This window comes from Malurus melanocephalus, unplaced genomic scaffold (assembly GCF_030028575.1).
Source record: "Malurus melanocephalus ecotype Western Australia unplaced genomic scaffold, MMel_1.1 scaffold_36, whole genome shotgun sequence".
Classification (NCBI taxonomy): domain Eukaryota; kingdom Metazoa; phylum Chordata; class Aves; order Passeriformes; family Maluridae; genus Malurus; species Malurus melanocephalus.
The window spans coordinates 2,329,148-2,347,772 of NW_026623268.1; the positions used below are offsets into that span (position 1 = coordinate 2,329,148).

General features: G+C 40.0%; 1 protein-coding gene across 1 annotated transcript in view; it reads right to left on the bottom strand.

Annotated features, from left to right (window-relative positions):
• Positions 1-1,100: 1,100 nt before the first annotated feature.
• DPT (dermatopontin) overlaps positions 1,101-18,625 on the bottom strand; it is a 26,708-nt gene continuing 9,183 nt past the window's right edge. The window contains exons 2-4 of the mRNA XM_057364182.1: positions 17,177-17,302; positions 7,633-7,740; positions 1,101-2,012 (exon numbers count right to left, since the gene is read on the bottom strand). Of these exons, the coding sequence (XP_057220165.1) occupies positions 1,946-2,012; positions 7,633-7,740; positions 17,177-17,302 (301 nt within the window). The 3' untranslated portion in view covers positions 1,101-1,945. The remainder of the gene's footprint in view (positions 2,013-7,632; positions 7,741-17,176; positions 17,303-18,625) is intronic.

Here is an 18,625-nt window from a genome sequence, read left to right on the forward strand (position 1 = left end):
CTTGTCATGATGGTGTTCAGTCACAGGTTGGACCCATTGATGTTGGAGGTCTTTTTCAGCCTTAATGATTCTGTGATTCTGTGATATGAGACAATATGACACTGCAGCTCCAGGGCAAGAGACCAGAACTGCTCTTTTTTGTAGCTCTGTGAATTAAAAACAGCTTAAGAGGATATTGTACTCTCCTCTCAGAGCCCTTCATAAACTCATGCTATGCACAGAGATTGAAGAGCACCCTAAGTAGTCGAGATAAAATTGTGTGGGCAACAGGTTTGCATCTAGAGCAGGTTTTCTCAGAGATGATCTTCCTATGCCTAATTTTAGAGCCCAGTCTTTTCCATCGATTCCCTGGCATGCATGCCTTCAATTTYGGTGCTCTACTGTTTGGAATTCCTTTGACTTCCTTTGCCTGTCTACCCGTGTCAGTGAACAAGCTTCTTCAGCTTCTCCAAGCTTATTGAATTCTCCTTCTCACTGTTACCGACATGTCTCAGCAGCTGGCTCTCACAGAACTCCCTAATCACCTTCCTGGCCTTGGAGAGGGTTGGTTTGTGTGCAAATTTATAAGCTGGTGTAAGTAAAATCAATAAAGAACAAGGCTACAGCGATGCAAAACCTATTATTCATTTATTGGACAAATGTAATTTTAATGCTCATTTTAATGCTTTATGCTTGTAAACATGCTAAAAATGCTTGGAATATGGAAATTCAGTGGCTGACACCACTGTTTCCTATGAAGCTTTGCAACCTTAAATTGGCTCRTGGTGTTATCATGGCCCTTTGAGCCAGCACCACCAAAACCACTACGAGGTTCACCATAGAGTTCAACAGATCGGAAACTGAGCCCTAAATTCCGGTTTGTTCAAGAGTGAAAATCCTACATCAGATCTCACTGAAACAGATCAATAGTCTTTCTTGTTGGATTACAGCTGCACCAGTGCTGTACAGTCTGGAAACGTGGTCAGTTTGTACTTCACAGGGAACAGGATCTGCAAGTTGGAGGAACTAAGGTCACCTAAGTCTCTAGCTGTATTTGTCTATTCTAARCCAAGAATGTATTACCAAGGGCAGATGGATAATGCACAGGCATTATCCACATACTGGAAACCCAATCCACTTGAGAAGGAAAGTCCTGAAGAACCTAATATCCATATTTAATGAGAGTGGGTGGCCTGATCTACTCCTGAGTTTGCCCTGAGCAGAGCTCTTTCGTCATTAGAGATTTTTAAGACAACATAAAAGAGACTCTCAGTAAAACTKGGTTAGACTTCTGGTTTTATTGATGTATCTACTCTCATTTTTATCAGATATTGCATGTTGTAAATACCCAGAATTCCCTTGTGTGGGCAGACATTTGTTGCAGTGGAGTCACATTGAGGGCTACAACAGGTAATGCCAGATGCAGCCCATCAGAGACCTTCTGACGACGTTTTCTCCACAATTCCAGCTACTGAACTCCGAGAAGCTGGTAGGGATCTCTGGATTGGTTCCAAGTATAAAGTAGAAGACAGGAAAGTCTAGTGTATGTTGGGAAGTTATAGTATGTTTCCACTTTATTGGGAAGTGACTGCACTGGGAAGCCATTTATACAGAGTTGTTATGTGAAAGGAAGTTGTACGTGTTCAGAATGGCTACATGGATATATAAGAAAGGTAACTGTGCAGATGCCATAGAGTTRTGTATCATAAACATGTATGTCATAAGCAAATTTAATTGGGGAATACAACTGTCAGTGCAGCTTCGAAAAATCTCTGAATTCACTGTTGCAAGCATGTGGGTTGGTAATTTATGTATTAGCTCCAGAGGGAAAGAATTGTATCTTCAGCAGACAGCTGATGAGTGTTGGTATTTTTTTGTGAGCCTAATTGACCTTCTCCTGTAATCACTAATCCTCATCCCGCCTGGTGTGTCTCCAAGCTTTCCAAGTGGAGTACACTCAAGCTTTTTAAACATTTTGAAATGGGCAGTCATAGTCTGTCATCCTGCAGACAATAAATTTCCACTGACGATCCCTGCATGAAACAAAGAGAGAGAGGTATTAGTGAGCCAGAACTGCAGAAGATGCTATACAAGTAAGAGTAGCTTTATATCAGGTATTGTGGCAACAAAAAYATCTGCCATTAACTGACTTTTATCTGAGTGCTTTGTGATTTTGTGGGCTGAAAGGACATTAAATATATGTGATAATTACAATCTCTTCTCGCTCCTTTACAAGGTAAGAAAATCAGCTCTCTGAATAAGGAGGTCTCTGAGTATCCTTCAGAAGACAATGAATTTTGATGGTGATCAGTCCTGAATCGAATTTCAAGCAGTGACCAAGAGGAAAATGATGGTTCTGTCAAAAGTTATTGTCATGTCATATATTGCCCAGTAATGCGTAAAAAATGGGTGATTTTCAATCTATCTCTAGGAGATGAGTTATCCACACAGCAAATTTCGCCCTTTTATTTTTTTTCAATGTTTTTCACTACTAGGTCTTCCTATTAGCGTCCTTTATTAAAGTTCTGAAGCAATCAATAGTGAGAGAAATGAAATTCACTTTTCATCCTTGACAAGTCACATGTGAGAAAGAGTAACATTTACGAGTCTCAGTTTGTGAGTGGTATTCTCTCTCAAGAGAGTGATAGGAAACCTCACAATTGTTAGAAGGAAGCCTGACTGGAGCAGTGGGATTCAACAGTGGAGGCCAGTGATTTAGTGAACAAAAGCTGCAACAGGCTACAAATTTAATTTCCACCTTAGCTTATTGTGCATTAAATTTTCCTTTGACAGATAGAAGTGAGTTCAGAGGATCAAATACTGTCCTGCTGTGGAAAAAAATGTTGAATTTAGGCTGCTTGGTACTGGCAAACTTGAATTTAGATCCAAAGTACAGTCCTTGCAGATAGCAGTCATTTATATTGAAAATGGATAGTCCTCAAGAGGTTTCTGAAAGGTTGGATTCTGTTAATAGTGATGCCCTAAATCTGAGGCATGGGATGGGTAATGCTGCTGGAGTGATTTCATAGGAACTTGCATTTAAAGACTCCTGCACAGCACTGGTTTTCTGGGGAGGAAACTGATGCCAAACTGCTGCCTCTTGGGAATGTGCTGAGACCCCTGAGCCCAGATTTTGGTATTAACTGTGCTTACATCGTGTCATTGATTGGGTGACTCTGTCCTGGAATAACATTAATTTGACTCTTAAGCTCTATGTAGGTATAAAATGTCTCATTTCAGCTTTCGTTAACTGAGGTTAATTGGAAATTCACTGTGCTACTTCACCAGTTTATCCTGAGTGTCATTTGGAACTGGGTCTGTCTTATACTCATCAGCAAGTCTGATGATACAGTTATATAATGTTTGGCTTTGGTTTTCTATAGATCTTTCCTAGATGTTTTTAAATTATAATTTCCTCATAAAACTGTTACCAAAGGTTAATGGAATGCAAGATTCATTTTTAGGTTTATTTTAAGAATCCCTTATTTGGTCTCKGTGCGTGCTCTTCAAAGAAAGTTATTACTCTTTTGGTCATTAAATTACCAAGAGAGATAAAAAATAAAGAGGACTCATTTGTGAAAAACAGGAATATATTGGTCAAAGTTAAGGTCTGCTAAACTAGACCCATTGTCAGAGAGACTTTTAGCTGAAAACCTGAAGTAATTTTTCTAAAATAGAGCATTGTGAAATTAAAAGTCAAGCTCTTTAAAATAAATGTATTTTAATCACCCGAATTTAAAACATGCTTTAAAATACTGGAACAGAATTATTTCTAAAGCTGCCATTTAAGCTTGGACTTGCAGATGCTGGCATATATGCACATGGTTGATACATTTAATGTCATGGTGCCTTTTTCCCCCTATTACTTGTTTTTGAGGTCAAGCATGTATGTCCAGCTTTTCAGGATACAGGCAATTACTTTGTACTATTGCTGCTGTGTGCTTAATTCAGCAGTTAWCAGCCTGTTTCAATTTGTAGAATCCTTACAAGTTTACCAGTGGGGGCCCAGATCCCATCAGGAATTGCCTTATGAGGCATACTCTAGAATATGTCTGAACTTGCCTTTGCAGATCCTTAGCACCAGTTTGTAGGTGTGGTCCCCTCCCAGTTGCTAAATTCATGCATTTTCCTTGGCTTTGGGAATCAATATTGAGCTGTCACTTTTGCTTTCCAGCTGTCATGTGCTGTCAGATTTGAATTTTTTGATGTATAGAGAAATTTCTTTTATCTCCAAATATTGTTGAATAATCTGTTTCCAATTCAGTTAAAAAAATTCTGTGAATTCCTATTCATATTGAGTTTGACAAAATCCTCTTTCTTTGGTCATATGAAACTTATTAGGGACCTTAAATACCCTATAATTTAGCTCAGCTGAGCTTGGTGGATGTCCAGCTTGTCCAGGCATTTCAAATGTACTTTACTGTTGGGATATCTGGCTGTCGATTTATTTTTCAGTGATGATGCCTGAGCAGTTAAGAAATACCTGGCTGTCCAGATCACCCAAATAGATGGAGCAGAGAACAGTTTTGTAAAAGAAATGAGCTTATGACTCTGTGAATGTACTATTTTTATACTACACAGCAAAGGACAAGCTGTGGCACTTACCAAGAACTCCTGGTAATTCCCACTTCCCTGTCCCAACATATTTGCTGCAGGCTGGGCTGTGAATGTTCCAGTGCTGGTCTCTGGACTCAGGACACTGATCCAACCAGATCACAGCCAAGTAACAATGTTCCACTAGGAAGCTGTGCTGTCATCTTTTGATAGTTTCAGCTCAGGTTGAAAGTATTTCATTGTTTGGTTTGTGAATTTAATTTTGGGAGCTATTTTGCCAAAGGTTTGCAGTGTGTGTGTGAGCAGTTTCAGTAGTTTACAACCTGCTTCATGTCCCTCTTTGAAATTTGACTGTATCTCTCTGTCTAACAAAAGACACTGCCCTCTCCTGCAAATGTTCCCTTTTTTATGTCCTTAGGTCATCCTGTCTGCATCAGTGTTACCACCACACTCCTGAATGGGCTCCCAGAAATACTTTAGGCCTGTTCTAATTCTTCCCAGCTGTTTTGTCTTGCATTATAGACAGTTGTTTTCTCCTTTTGACCTATTTAAAAGGGACTGGAAAATGTAAATATTAACCACTTCTGAAGTCTGTTCTCCACAARTAAGCAGTTAAAATTTTTGATGGTCATAAACACTCTTCCATTCACTCCTGATGCACAGGCATGGAAACACAGAGAGAGATTGCAGAAGTGTTGGTGGGGATAACATAATTCTAAACTTTCCACATCCTTTGCCAYAAGCATCACATACAAATACTGTTGATACGTCTCAAATATCTTCATATCAACAGTGACCTGAGTGATTCGATGTCTTATGGAGTAGGAAGGAAAGATATGATTTCTGCAAGTTTATTGAAAAAGTCTGAAAATACCTACCTGTTTGAAGTGATTGGGAAAGCTTAAGAGGCTTTTKTGTGCCTCTCATTAGCTAAAGAACATTGTCCACCATAAACTAAATGGTAGGGACACAAGTTTAACGTGCTTGAAAATAAGGAACAGTTTAAAAATTGGAACATTTGCCCCTGACATGCTGAGACTCAGAAGATCCTTTTCTGTTCCTATTCTGGCTCATGGCTGCAAAAAAACATTTAGGATGACAAATTTTGCTGACTCTCATGAATCATGCTGCTCAGAAGGAGTGTTACAGCGTGAATCTGAATTCTGAACTGGTGTAACAAGAATTTTTTTTCACTTCATACATTTGGCAATACCAATTGGTTTTGGTTGTTCTGGAAGCTGAGACCAGAAACTTCACTGGTGCAAAAAAGTTTTCTAGTTTGCAATTCATAAAATGTTTTTTCTCTGAATTTTTTTCTCTGATGTCTGCCACCAGAGCAGTGGCAGGTACAAAGGTGTGCTGGTGGCTTCTCTGTYTTCTAGGCACTGTGGTTCTGTGTGGAGCTGTACTCCCCATTTCCCTGCCTCTGCTCCTGGCCAGTCTCCCCACTGCAACTCTGTCCTGAAGTCATAGACAAAAATCTGCTCAGAGGCATAGTTACCTCAGCTGCTTTGTTTTCTGGGCTTGTCCTTGTGATTCCAGACTTTACCCTGGTCCACATCCGATGGAATGTGAATTCAGCTGCAGGGGCACTCACTGTCTGCATTATTTCCCCTACTCTTTACTACAGTCATGAGGAACAAGGATTAATACAAGCACTGGGAAATATTTAAGAATAAAAGCTCAGATCAGGGCTTTTTTTACTTCTTACAAGGTCCCCTATAAGCTTGTAAATTCTTTATCTAAAGCAATAAATAGATACCTTTGAGTTAAGCATCTGTAAAAGTTATTCTTCCACTTGTGGGAACAATTTGCAGACASAGCTTCCATTTGATAATGAATAGTGTAATGTGTTTTAGCCAGGAAAGTACGGTTATGGACCTGCAGCAGCAGTCTTACAATGTGTTATCATTTCTGGAAAAGCCTCTTTRTTTTAGGTGACCTTTTGGTTGAAGCACCCCTATCGTGAATTTTGGCTCTATAAGAGACCATTACAGTGACAAAAGCACTTTGGCTGCTTGGAGTGTTATTAGAGGCAGCTTGAAATATTGGTGTCTTTAAACTCCTACTTCTCTCTTCTTTTCCCCTTCTCATGTTCCCAGTCTTGGCAGAGCAGTGCAGCACACTTTGCCTTGCTGTCTGTGCTGTGCTTGGTAACAAATGCTTTAATACACTGGACTGAAGTGCCTGATAAAAGGCATCAGCAAAGAAATAGCTCATGATTGATGTATTAGAGGTCAGCTTGGAAGATTCAAGATCCCTCTCCCACAATCAGGTTCCAGTGACTGCTTACACTCTTCTCAAACCTGCTCTGTTAGGATCTCYATGGCACCAGGCAGACAACAGTGAGGGATTTATGTCAAATCCCAATTTTAAAACTTTGCAGTTGTACATAGCAAAGGGGGAGAAACACTCCTTTTTAACCAAGCAGAAAAATTATGAATCCATTTGCATGACTACGACTTTCCTAGCTGTAGGACCTCTCCCAAGAGGACTAGCAAATGTCAAAAAATGACCRGAGCCGATCAAGAAAATGTAGGTAATTCATTTTCTGGAAAGGGATCCTGGTGTGCTGCATTTCCTAAATTCCTGGTGTGGCTTGAATCTGCTAGAATTGTGTTGAAATGGATCGAGCAGTTTGCAGCATTCCCATTGTAGCTTATATGGTCTTAACTTTGCATGCTGGCAGATTCCCTGCTTCTCTGCAAAGAAAAGTGRACCAAAATAGGTCCCTCATTCCCTGAAGGTACAGGGTTTTTTACTGAGCTCCATGAAATATGCTCCAACCAGAGGTAGGTGAGAAGCAACACTGCAGATTCATTGCACTTTGTGTAGCTCAGATTCAGCCCAACTTTCCATTTCTGTGTTATTTACTGCTCAGATGGACATGGATGTGATCCCCATTAGCATGAAGATGCCCCACTCCCAATACACCACTCTGGATAATGATTATATGCACTGTGAACTTTGGTGCTCAGAAGTACCAGTGTGATGCTGAGTACCACAGCAGATGGTGTGTAGCCATGCACTGTTGGGGGGAAATAGAAAAGCAGACTTTTTTTATCTTTTAATTTCTAATGAAACAGATGAAAAGCAAACCTGTCCACAGCAGAGAAAGTTGTGGTTGCCCCACGGATGTAGTAGTCATAAGTGTACATCATCATGTCCATATCTTCTCCGTAGTGTCCTGGATATTCTGTTGTTAACCTTTACATTAAGGAAAAAGAGGATAACATAATTTACCATCTTATAGAAAAGTCCACTTGAATGAATAAAACTCAATAAGTAGATTTTTCCTGCTTCTTTGAAAGTTCTTGTTTCTTAACAGCACCATAAGATAGTCTCACATGACACTGCCTTTCTCTTCTGTGCAACCAGTTCAGGTAGCTATTTGAATAAAATTCAGAAACTTTCAAACAGTTAAAAGTGAACTGGAGTATTGGATTTTATGTATATATATCTCTGGGATAAAAGCAATCTGAAAAACAAGGTAAAGCTTGTCTACTACTGCTGTTTTTATTGCAGGGATTTTCTCCAGCCTCTTGTGAGTCTCTTTGATATGCTGCTGTAGAGTGCAGTAAATGTTGCCAAGTCAAACGACTCTAAGAATTTATCCATTTACGAGTTATATTAAATGAATGTAACAATTAATCCACTAATCTTAGTTGTTTCCTCTTTCTGTCTAATTTATAAYGTAAAAATATGGGCCTGGACAATATTTGTGCAGTGTGTTTTATCTGAGAACCTCAAAGTGCTTCTTCAATTATTAATCAAATTATGATTGCTGCTTCCTTGGAAAATAGTCAAGTAATACTGTAATTAATTTTACGTATAATGAGCAGATTCTGGAAGGAGCTAAAGCTTGACCAGCGCTTTCTTGTATCTGAGGTGTGAATGGAAATCTGGTGCTCCTTGTATTATACCATTTTACATGGGAGTTGTAGAGTTGTGTCACCTTCACTGTGAAACAGCAAAGGGGAGACTCAGGTTCCCTGTAAGAGAGATACTGTCCCTGTGGAAATAAATAGCCCAATTCCTGTTGAGACTAAGAGGGTTAAGACACCCCAACAGAAAACCTGACAACCTTTTCCTGACTTAATCWGACCCAGCAGCAGCACTTGGATGATGCTTGAAGGTGATCCAGCCAGCACTCATGCATGATTACATTTTATTAAATTGGTGGAGTTTAAGCACAGGCTTAAATATGTTACTCACTAGGAATACAGTTATTGGGATGGGTTTGAGTTTTTATAACAAGGTGCTTTGGGTGTATTTGGAGCCCAAACCAGCAACTGTTGGAGAAATCAGCTGAAAGTTTACCTGAAAACCGAGGTACTCTGGGCTATTAAGTTTCTTTCCAGGTCATATTCAGCTTTTGAATGTGAAAGAACGTCATTCAGTCGGAACATCATTCCTAACAAATCATTGTTCCCTGACAAATGAAAAATGGGTCTGTGTGTGAAACTCAAGCACGGCCTAATAAGATCCTCAAGTCTCATCAGTCAATTATTTTGAATGTATCTTGTTCTCATGCTTCCTGTCCTTTGGCCATGGCAATCATCACGCAGATTCTGAGTTACAGTACAAGGGCACCAATCCCAGAGTGTGTTTGGGAAGTAGAAGGTCAGACCTGCTCACAATGTCTGTTGTCAGAGTTCTGACCATGGACATAAGGATTTGCAAAGCCCTTACAGTGCTGTGCCATGGTAAGAAATAATAATATTTACGGTATTTCACGGGTCATGCAGACAGCTGCTGTGCATGAGGAGAAAGAGAAGAAACTGTGTGTTCTGCTCCCTCAGCTAGAGAAGAGTCCCCATATTTAGCTTACTAATTTGGAGTCTGAGTGTCTGATAGCACATCTTCAGAAAATCCAGGGTCATACAAGGTTTTAAAAATGTGGTATGAAGACCAGCTATGGACCAGGATTTTGTTTTGCATTCTCCCATCAATTCCAGGTTTTGACACTTTGGCTACAATTATGAGAAAACACTAAGACATGTGTTTTTATATGTTCTACCAAATGTGTTTCATAACATCTGTTTGGCACTCAGCAAGGAAAATGTTCTGTAATCTTGACCAGCACTATGTGCTGGGCAGATGAGATTGTTCACAGCACAAGGTTAAAAAGCTGCTTTTTGCTCTGAACAGAGTCAGTTCTCTGAACTTCTTTTATGGGCCGCTTAGTTGAAAAGTAGATCTGATGAGAAGCTTCTGAATTGCTGTGGTCTCGCAGACCTTTTGCAGAAGCATGCAGTGTTATTCTGAAGTGCAGTGGGAGTCTTCATTGAGCTTGCCTCTCTWTTCTCTCTGACTGCTGTCATCTTCYCCTCCCTCTCTACTAACTTCTCCACATTACCATGCAGCMTCTTAAGGCTCCTCTGCTAAGAAGTGTTCAAAAAGCAGCAGTAATATGCAATTAYTGAAAAGAAATTATTTGGGGACTTGAGCTGCTCTGCAATATGTCTTGTTACATAGACGGATGCCTACTGACTCCATTTGTTCTGGAGAGAAAAATCACAAATAGTGCTATGACAGCAGTGTTCAAGTTTGCATCTGTCTGTGTGATATGTCTAATTAATTCCTGTTTGATGATTGCTGTATTTGTTTCTGAAACTGTTCCCCTAAGCCCCTGCATTTCAAGGTTGTCTGGCTTGCACTGTGACCTTTAGCAGGAAATGCAGTTGATTGTCCTTGTAGCAGGGCTCTGTGGTGTGTCCCRTTCATTTTTTAYWATCTCMATCTTTTGAATCTTGGGGGTAATTCACACAAAATGTGTCTGCACTTAGAGATGCTCTAGTATTTAATGSCCAGGGATAGTCACTATGTGATTTTTCTCATCATTAAGGGGAAAAAGGTCATTTAAGAGAGCCACTAAGGGTCTTCCCAAAGTGTCTGCCTGGCACAGGGGCACAGGATTTGTTCCCTCAGGCTTTGTTGCAGCTTGATCTGCACCCTTATTATCAAATACCTAACTTTAAATGTTAAATGTTTTACTCATTAATGCATACAAAGTGCATATCAACTTACAAGCCACCTAGCATGGACCTACAGACACATAATTGATTTACAAATACGGTAGCATTTGTAAGGCACATGTGACAATGTATGGTTTGTACCTGAGAGAAATCACAAAATGAGTGAGAGACACKTTTTGCCCTGATTAGTGAGGGTTTGCCTGCCCATGGGAAAGACTCATTTGGGAAAAGCCATCCACAGTAACCTTCACAGTGCCCTGTAAGCACTTCTGGCATTGAGCTCAAAGAGAATAGGGCTAGGGGAGCAGTGAGAAGCTTGGGAACTGCCAAGTGTTTAGAGCTCCTGCTGCTGTTTGGGGTGTTACAAGGCCTCTATGACCAAGCTGAGGTTCTTGTGGTGCCTGTAGGGGGTACATGACAGGGGACCTAGAAAAGAAGATTGCAAAGCAGCTCTGAGGTGTTTGTTATATTGATTGCGGGCTCTAGGCACAATTTAGTGCTAAACAAATGCCGAGGGGCAAGGGACAGCAGGGTGCATTTAGTGGAATATGTTACACCCAGATACATACACAGGTGTTAAGTTAGGGAAGGACTCAGAGCAGAAAAGAGTTATATGAGACCTTCAACAAGTGGAAGTCTTTTCAGTCTGTATCATCTGTTTGCAAGAAAATACAGAAAACAGGAACTCTGGTTCAGCTTTTCAAATCTGCTTTTTTTTTTTTTTTCTGGATAGTATGAGGTATAAAATGTTTGAGCTCAAGAGACTTGAAGCACTAGGGGCATTGTTGGKAGAGGAGAAAGAACGTAATTCTATTTTAAAGACTGAGAAAGAAAGTCTTGTGACAAGGGATGGAAGTAGTTTGGCCTGTGTGTGAGGCAGCAGGAAAAACTGATGGAAAAAGGTATTTTCATAATGACATTTTTAGCTAGAAGAGAGTTGATGTGAAATGGTTTATCTTTACAGTGGTTTGCATTGCCCCAACCAGCCACACATTTTTCTAATGTATTTCACTATAATCCTATAAGTCTTGCTCAGGGTAGGATATGTATTGAAAAAAAAAGCATTAAATCTTTACCAGGGTTACTGTTGTTTTTATTTTAATCTGAAAATAGCTGTGTTGTTTATTTTCCATRGTGAAGAATTGCTATGGTAGAGATTAATAGAAAACACAGAGTTACTCATTTAAAACTGAGAAGAATGTTTTGTGCTAATCTGCAGTGATCCGTGGCACTCTTTTAACAATTGACTTCTGAAATAGTTGTCATGAGTCTATTCTTTACCAATAAGAAGATCAAGTCATACCAATGGCCTTAGTATATACAGCRTGCTAATTAAAGAGATTCATAGGAGCTGTGGGTATGCCTTGTCTTCAGCTACCAAGMAGGTGAAAGAAATCAGTTTTTGAAAAATCAGAGATAGTCAGTGGTAGAAGTCACAGTTCCTGTCTTCAATTGTTGAATATCCTTACTCCTTTATAGTAAGTACATGGTTTGGAATATCTTACAATGCTCATTTCTTGTTCAGCTACAGTGCTAACAAGATTAATGGTTCCTCTTTAATTGTCATTTTCCTCTTTGCCTCCAAACTCTTCCTCTAACAATGCCACAGCCAAAAGAAAGAACGTTCCATTTCAAGAGGAAAACTTATGCTTTGACATTAACTTTCTGACCTTTGAGGACAAGAGGTGTCCCTTGAATGGCCTTACTTTCAGATGTTGTTTACAAGAGCTTCAAGAGTATGTCTTTCCTAAAGGATAAATTTTTTTCAGGAGCYGCAAGCCTGCAAGTTACATGCAGTGAACATGGGAATTATATGCCTCTTTAATCAATTTCCACTCTTCCTCCAGCTGGAAGACAGAAGTCATCTGTTTTRAAAAATGCATACTGTACTGAAAAGCCAAAGAAGGTCTTAGTAAGCTGTCTACAGAAATTCCGGCAAATGCTCTGACAATAGATCCCAGACTGCTGGGCTGCCAGGGAACTAGAAGTGTCCTGGAGCTCCTCTAGAGATGAGAAATTTTCTTTTGTGGCCATGTAATTTGTTTTGGGGCTGAGTCCCAGCTCCAGGCTCTAAGCCCATGGATTCATACAGACACATCACTGCTCCTGTGTTCCCAGTGTGGCTGCTCTGAAAGCCACAAGCCTTCCCGGGACTGTAAACCCCCGAGGCTGGCACAGCCGGAATACAATTCTTCAAGGCTTACAGGAGCTGGTACAAAGCAGCAGCAGAGAGCTCAGGGCAACTTGTGTCTGTTCCTCAAGAAAGACTTGTCCAATGTAACATTAGCTGGCTTTCCAATGTCACAGTGAATGTGTTTCTCCTAAAATGTCTGTGGAAGATGGTCCTGCAGATTTAACTGGAAGGTTGTATTTGATGGGTAATATTAAAAAAAAAAAAAATCAAATGCCTCCCCAAACAGTGAAATACCTTTTAAAAAAGGAAAAAGAGGGGAGGAGGTTTTCCAGAACTGCATGTTTCCTCCACATCTATTCTGATTTCACCTCTTGGATTTATATCTCTTCTACTGGTTATCCCTGAGAAACCTGAATAAGATCACAATTTCCAATAYGTCTTGTGTGGCAGGTTGAGTCAAGAATACAAATAAGTACTTTAAGTCCCATAACTCTTGGAAAATGTAATTGTTGCCTGGACAGTGTCACCATGACAGAGAGCAGCCACAGCTCCAGACAGACCTTCTGGCATTTGGACTGCTCSTTGTTTGAAGAAGGGAAACAGTCATAAACAGTCTGTGCAGACTGGGGGCTGCTCTGTGACATGTGTTTGCTTTTGAGAGTATGGAGTCAAGCTTTCATTTCCTGGCARAGAGAAAAATCTGAGCTCTAATGGGACCACTTAGTGACACTGTCTCGACATCTGTGATAGATTTGCTTCCTTTATGGTGCAAATCAGCACACAGTTTATTTTACTGTGGTAGCATTCCCTAGCCAGGTAAAGTAAAGAGAGCTTTTCTCCCTCCTGTGAGGAATGTTAATTATTTTTAGTATATTAAAAATGTGCAGAATCCATGACAAGTCTTGGCATGATGAAGAAGGAAACTAAGTACTTGTAAAAAAATTTACAAAGTAAGTGCAAAACTATGAGACTGGAAAACATTAGTAAATTTTTTTTCAGTATGAACTTACTGCAGAGGTAAACTGGGAATTAATAGCGAGACTATGGGCTGTGTAACAGAACTACTGAGTTCAAAGAGTGAGGATGTAAATGCTACCAAACAAAGCTCTTCTGTATGTATTTGACTTCAGTCATTCTGTTAAGCAAAGTGAAAACAAAGTGTTGGTTTCAGTCAGCATGATAGTGTTATAAATTAGTATTCCAATAAATACTAGCAGTTGTCAAAAWACTCAGAAGTGTTCTAGGTGCAAAAACCAGGGCAAATTCTAACAAATTTTCATGGCTCATACACATAAATAAACTTGTCTTTATTCATTGTAGGRTCAGCTCACTTCAGAAGGAGTGTAGTCCTGGAGCAGAAAAGCCAAGAGAAACCATACATAAGGATCAGCAGTCTTACTGCTTTCATATTTGCCAGAGAGCCCTGTATGGAAACAACTGGAAGAGGAAGGAATCAAACACCCAAGGTAAGAACTAATTTGAAACAAAGAGTTTTGTCATACCTCAATATTGTCAGTTTTCTTAAAAATGCATTTCTGCCCATATCTGGTTTCGTACTGAAGTATACATRGCATATTAAAATTCAAGGCTGCTGAGAAATTCTGCAGCACGGATTTCCTTTGAATATGGATTTTTCTGTGCAATGTATGATCCACAGGGCACCACTATCATTGCATACTTTCCTGTTACTGCTTTTCCACAGTCATATACTAATAGAAGCCTTTGCATGAAAATAAGCTGCTTCAACAAATAAAGAGGAGTCAGCAGCATGTTAATAGCCATTTCTCCACAGTTACTTTATTGACAGCTGGTTTCTGGAACAGAACAAATACTGCTGTAGTTTGGGGCAGAAACTGCAATAAATAATGATACTCTATACACACACATTTTTTTGTCTTGTATGCATATACAATGTGAGGTCTTACCCATGGTAGCCCAGAACTACTTTGCAGTTTATTGGGAAAATATTTTTTTTCTGTCAAATGCATCTTAACCAGAGTGSAAAATACAGATCAGCAGAATGATGCATGAACAAGGTCTTATGACAATAACTTGGAAAGGCCAGTGGAAGTTAGGCWGTATGTGAGATCTCCTGGGTTCACCGAGGCGTAACAATTCAGACAARTCACATCTGTGACTTCACAAGTTAAAGTGGGTCCAAACCATGGAGTTTCATGCTACCTCAGTGAAGTTCATGTTGATTATATGTTAGCATAGTAACCAGTACTTGCCCAGAGTGCTAGCACACTGTCTAGGCAGAGTAAAGGGAGTACAGCAAAAAATAAACCATTCCCAGCAGATGATAGAAAAGAGACCACTGTTTTGGAAGGGAGACTATSTGTATGGAGTGGGTCCTCCAGTAAAAAAGTCCTCCAATGTGGGACTCCAGGACAACTCTGGCRGAAAGGGACCTCAAAAAGTCTTTGCTACAAGCCCTCTGCTCCAACCAGGTTCGACCACGAGGTCAGACCAGGCTTCTCAACCTTTATTCAGTTCAGCCTTAAAAGCCTCCAAAGAGTCTCAATGGGCAATCTGTCCTCATAGAAGAAGTAGTTTTCTTTACATCCCACTCAACAGCACTCCTGCCCTCAAGCATGTCACCTGTACCCCCTCACCCCCACAACTGGTGTCATATGCAAACTTGGCCAGCATGTGCTCTRTCTCAGCTGATGGAGATGTTAGGCAGGACAAGCACCCAGGCAGGGTTTCACCCTTTAACCACTGGGTCTGTTAAACCACCATATTTGAACCCATCTAGTTGTCTGTCAATCCAGACCATAACAWCCTAGTTTGGGTAACTGTATGTGGAAAGAGCTTATATACACCTGGCYAACTTAAAGGCAGAATGGTTTTATAATGAAGCCATAATCACAAACYGTGCACCAGAAGCTTTGCACAAGCCAGCTGACATGGCTTCCCGCCAGTTGTACAGCTTTCCCCTCCCTGAAGAATGTGAGCACATGGGATTTCCACCCTGCTTAGAGGGAAAAACAYTTCACCTGCCTTTGAAATGCTGCCTTTTCTTCATGGAACTGCAGGTGAACTGCATAAGGCTTTTTTCCCAAGCATAAAAACAGAGTRTTGTCACTTTTGGAAATAGAAGGGCAGTATAGGAGTCTCTGTGCAGCTSAGATGAAAAGTAAAGACTTCAGAAATCCCAAACATTTACATTAGGATTTGCCTTACTCTGAATGCCAATTTGAAAGGCAGAGACAAAGCTGTTCCCCGTTGTCAAGACAACGTCTGAGGGAAGCAGAACTGTCAACAATAACAAAACAAASTCAGAGATTTCTGTTGTCTCCCTGAAAATGTCTGCAATATTAGAGTGCAAGAGATTGGAAGAACTGCTTAAAAGTCTGAGTGAGTTTCCCTCAGAGGGAACAGTCTGGRCAGGTATGTAAATAAACCTCCAGGTAGAGAACATCCGTAGGCAGAGTCGGCTAGGAAGGAGGCAGAAGAATTTTCAGAAGCATGTCCAAAGACTTTGTTACAGAGTTCCTGTAATTTAAAGGCTTTAAAAATAATAATAATAAAAACATTTCTTTTTCTCCTGTCTGCAAAGAGACTGAAGGATGAAAAGCAAGGCAATGCTGTTGTGTTTGGCCAGTAGCCAGCCAGCAAGTAAGACAAATGGGCACATAAACAGTTTGTGAGCATCTCAATGGGAAGCTTACTTCAAAGCTGAGGTCTGGAAACAAAGATTCAAGCACAGATTTTTTTTTTCTCCCCTACTTTTTTTTAAATTTTTTTTTTTAACTGCAGGGTTATTCTTCATATCACTGAGAATAGCTGAATTTAACCTGAATGTAACCCTGGAACATAAAATTATGAGTTCTCTTAGACAGAATGGACAGGAGCAATGTGAGCTTCTTGTACACAGTCTGCTCCTGTCTTCCATCTTAATTTAGAGAAACCCCACCTGTGATGCGTTTTAGAGAAACAGGGAAGCTTGGGCTGCATGGCTCATTTTTCCACAGTCTCTGTGAAGCTGCAAACACCAATTGTATTACTGTGTTGAGATGAGACTGCCTTTTTCTTTTGGTTTTATGATCAGTGGCTTATTTTGGCTCTGATCTCTAACCAGTCTTGAGAAAGGAAGCAGAGTTGTATTTACTACTAATATTTTTTTCTGAGGTAACTGGTATAAGTTCACCCCTGTAAGTCATTGTGGCACAAAYGTGTAGCACAGAGATGCTCCTACTCCTGTAAATGTGCTGGATTTGTTGTGGGAAGACATCATTCGACTTTGGAGATTTCTGTCATGGTTTCCAGCACAGCTGGGCTGATGCTGATCCCCAGGCCTGTTCACTGAGGGCCAGCTACTGCATTCAGTGTAAATATTCCCTTATTCTCTTCCCTTACCCATGGATCCTTCAGAATCCTGTACCAGATTGGAAATCACACGCTTAGCTCCATAAAGCACAGTTCACTCCTTTTCAGGTAAGGTTTCTGACAGGTCAAGCAGCCAAAAACATTTATAGGGACTTTTGGGGGAAAGAGGGTCTCAGGTTTGGGGTCTGCTTGAACTCACCAGCAGGAGTACGGGCATCTCCGGCTGTAGCGGCAGCAGTAGAATTGCCATTCACGGTCCAGCACCGATGGAAAATACTGACTCTGGAAACCAGCCACCAGCCCATTGTTTGAGCAGGTTTGGTACCTAATAATGAGGAGAAAAAAGAGAAGCACAAGGAAAACGTGGTATTAGATTTCTTGATAATTTAAAGCATTTCTCAAAACAGCATTAACATTTTTGGTATAGAGTGGAAGTTAAGCATTTGATTTTATGCTGAGAAACACTGTTTGCACTTGCTGTGTATTGAGTAACTWTTTTGTATAAGAAAGCAGCAGTAGTTAATGTCTTAACATTTATGTTGCATTTGAAACTATTTCATCTGGCTGAAGTATTTAATCATTCTAGTAAGATAACCAGGCAAGATTGTTCTGGTGGTGGTATTTTCAACCGTTTACAAATCATGAGACTGACTTCAAAATAGCCTATTAATACTTTTGTCTGTGACTGCTGGTATTTGTGGATTTGGACTTTATTGAACTAACCTTTTCAACTGCTTCTCTGCCAAAAATAAGAAAAAAAAAAAAAAAAAGAAAAAAAGATGCTGCTTTATGAAAGAGTCTCATTAACTTCTTCAATTGTTTTCTTTCACAATTATGTGTCTCCAGGAGAAGGAAACCTTAATTAAAAACATTTAGGCTTGTGATAAAATCATGATTTGATAGCAATCATATARGGAAAACTGTTGATTCAGATGTTACAAAATTTAAAGGCTCCCATAGATCTTACCACTGGATTTTCACAAGAAAAATCTGCTGTTTCCTGCTCTCTGAGTRCTCCGGAATTCTGCCATATGTGTGAATCACTGCCTTCAGGTAGAATAGACCTGGTCTCAAAGCATGCATCCCTCTCTGTCTGCACATACTGCAACACCTAAACACTGATACCCAAAGTAATTCAAGTGGTAATCAGTTTGAAGAACTTGCTTCTTGGAGACTAAAGAGAAGRAGCACATGAAAACAGACAGGTCATTAAGTCAGCTATTGAGTGCTCATTCTCTCAAGCACCCTCCTAGACCTACTGTTTCCTGAAAGTTACAGGAATGTGGTTTCTTCCATTTCCTTTCCTATCTTTTCCTTTCTTCAAGGAAAACCTGCAGCAAACTTCCTTTATGATTTCATAAAATCAGTTACAATGATACATCCAAAAGACACTTTCAGAAATAACTGTATGATTAACAAATACCAAACATTTCCCCTTGGTTTTTTCAATGACTTCATTGTTTATTTTTATGATCCGAAGTTCCCAGAACTAGCATCATTTTGCAGAGTTTGGATTTGGAAAGTCATTCACTTGTTCACAGGGGTATTGATGCCTGCAAAGACAGCATGAGGCTCAAGTGTTTTTATACAAATGCTGAAAAACTGATCAGTTTTTACCAGTGCAATGATGAATTTCTCTGCCTAACTT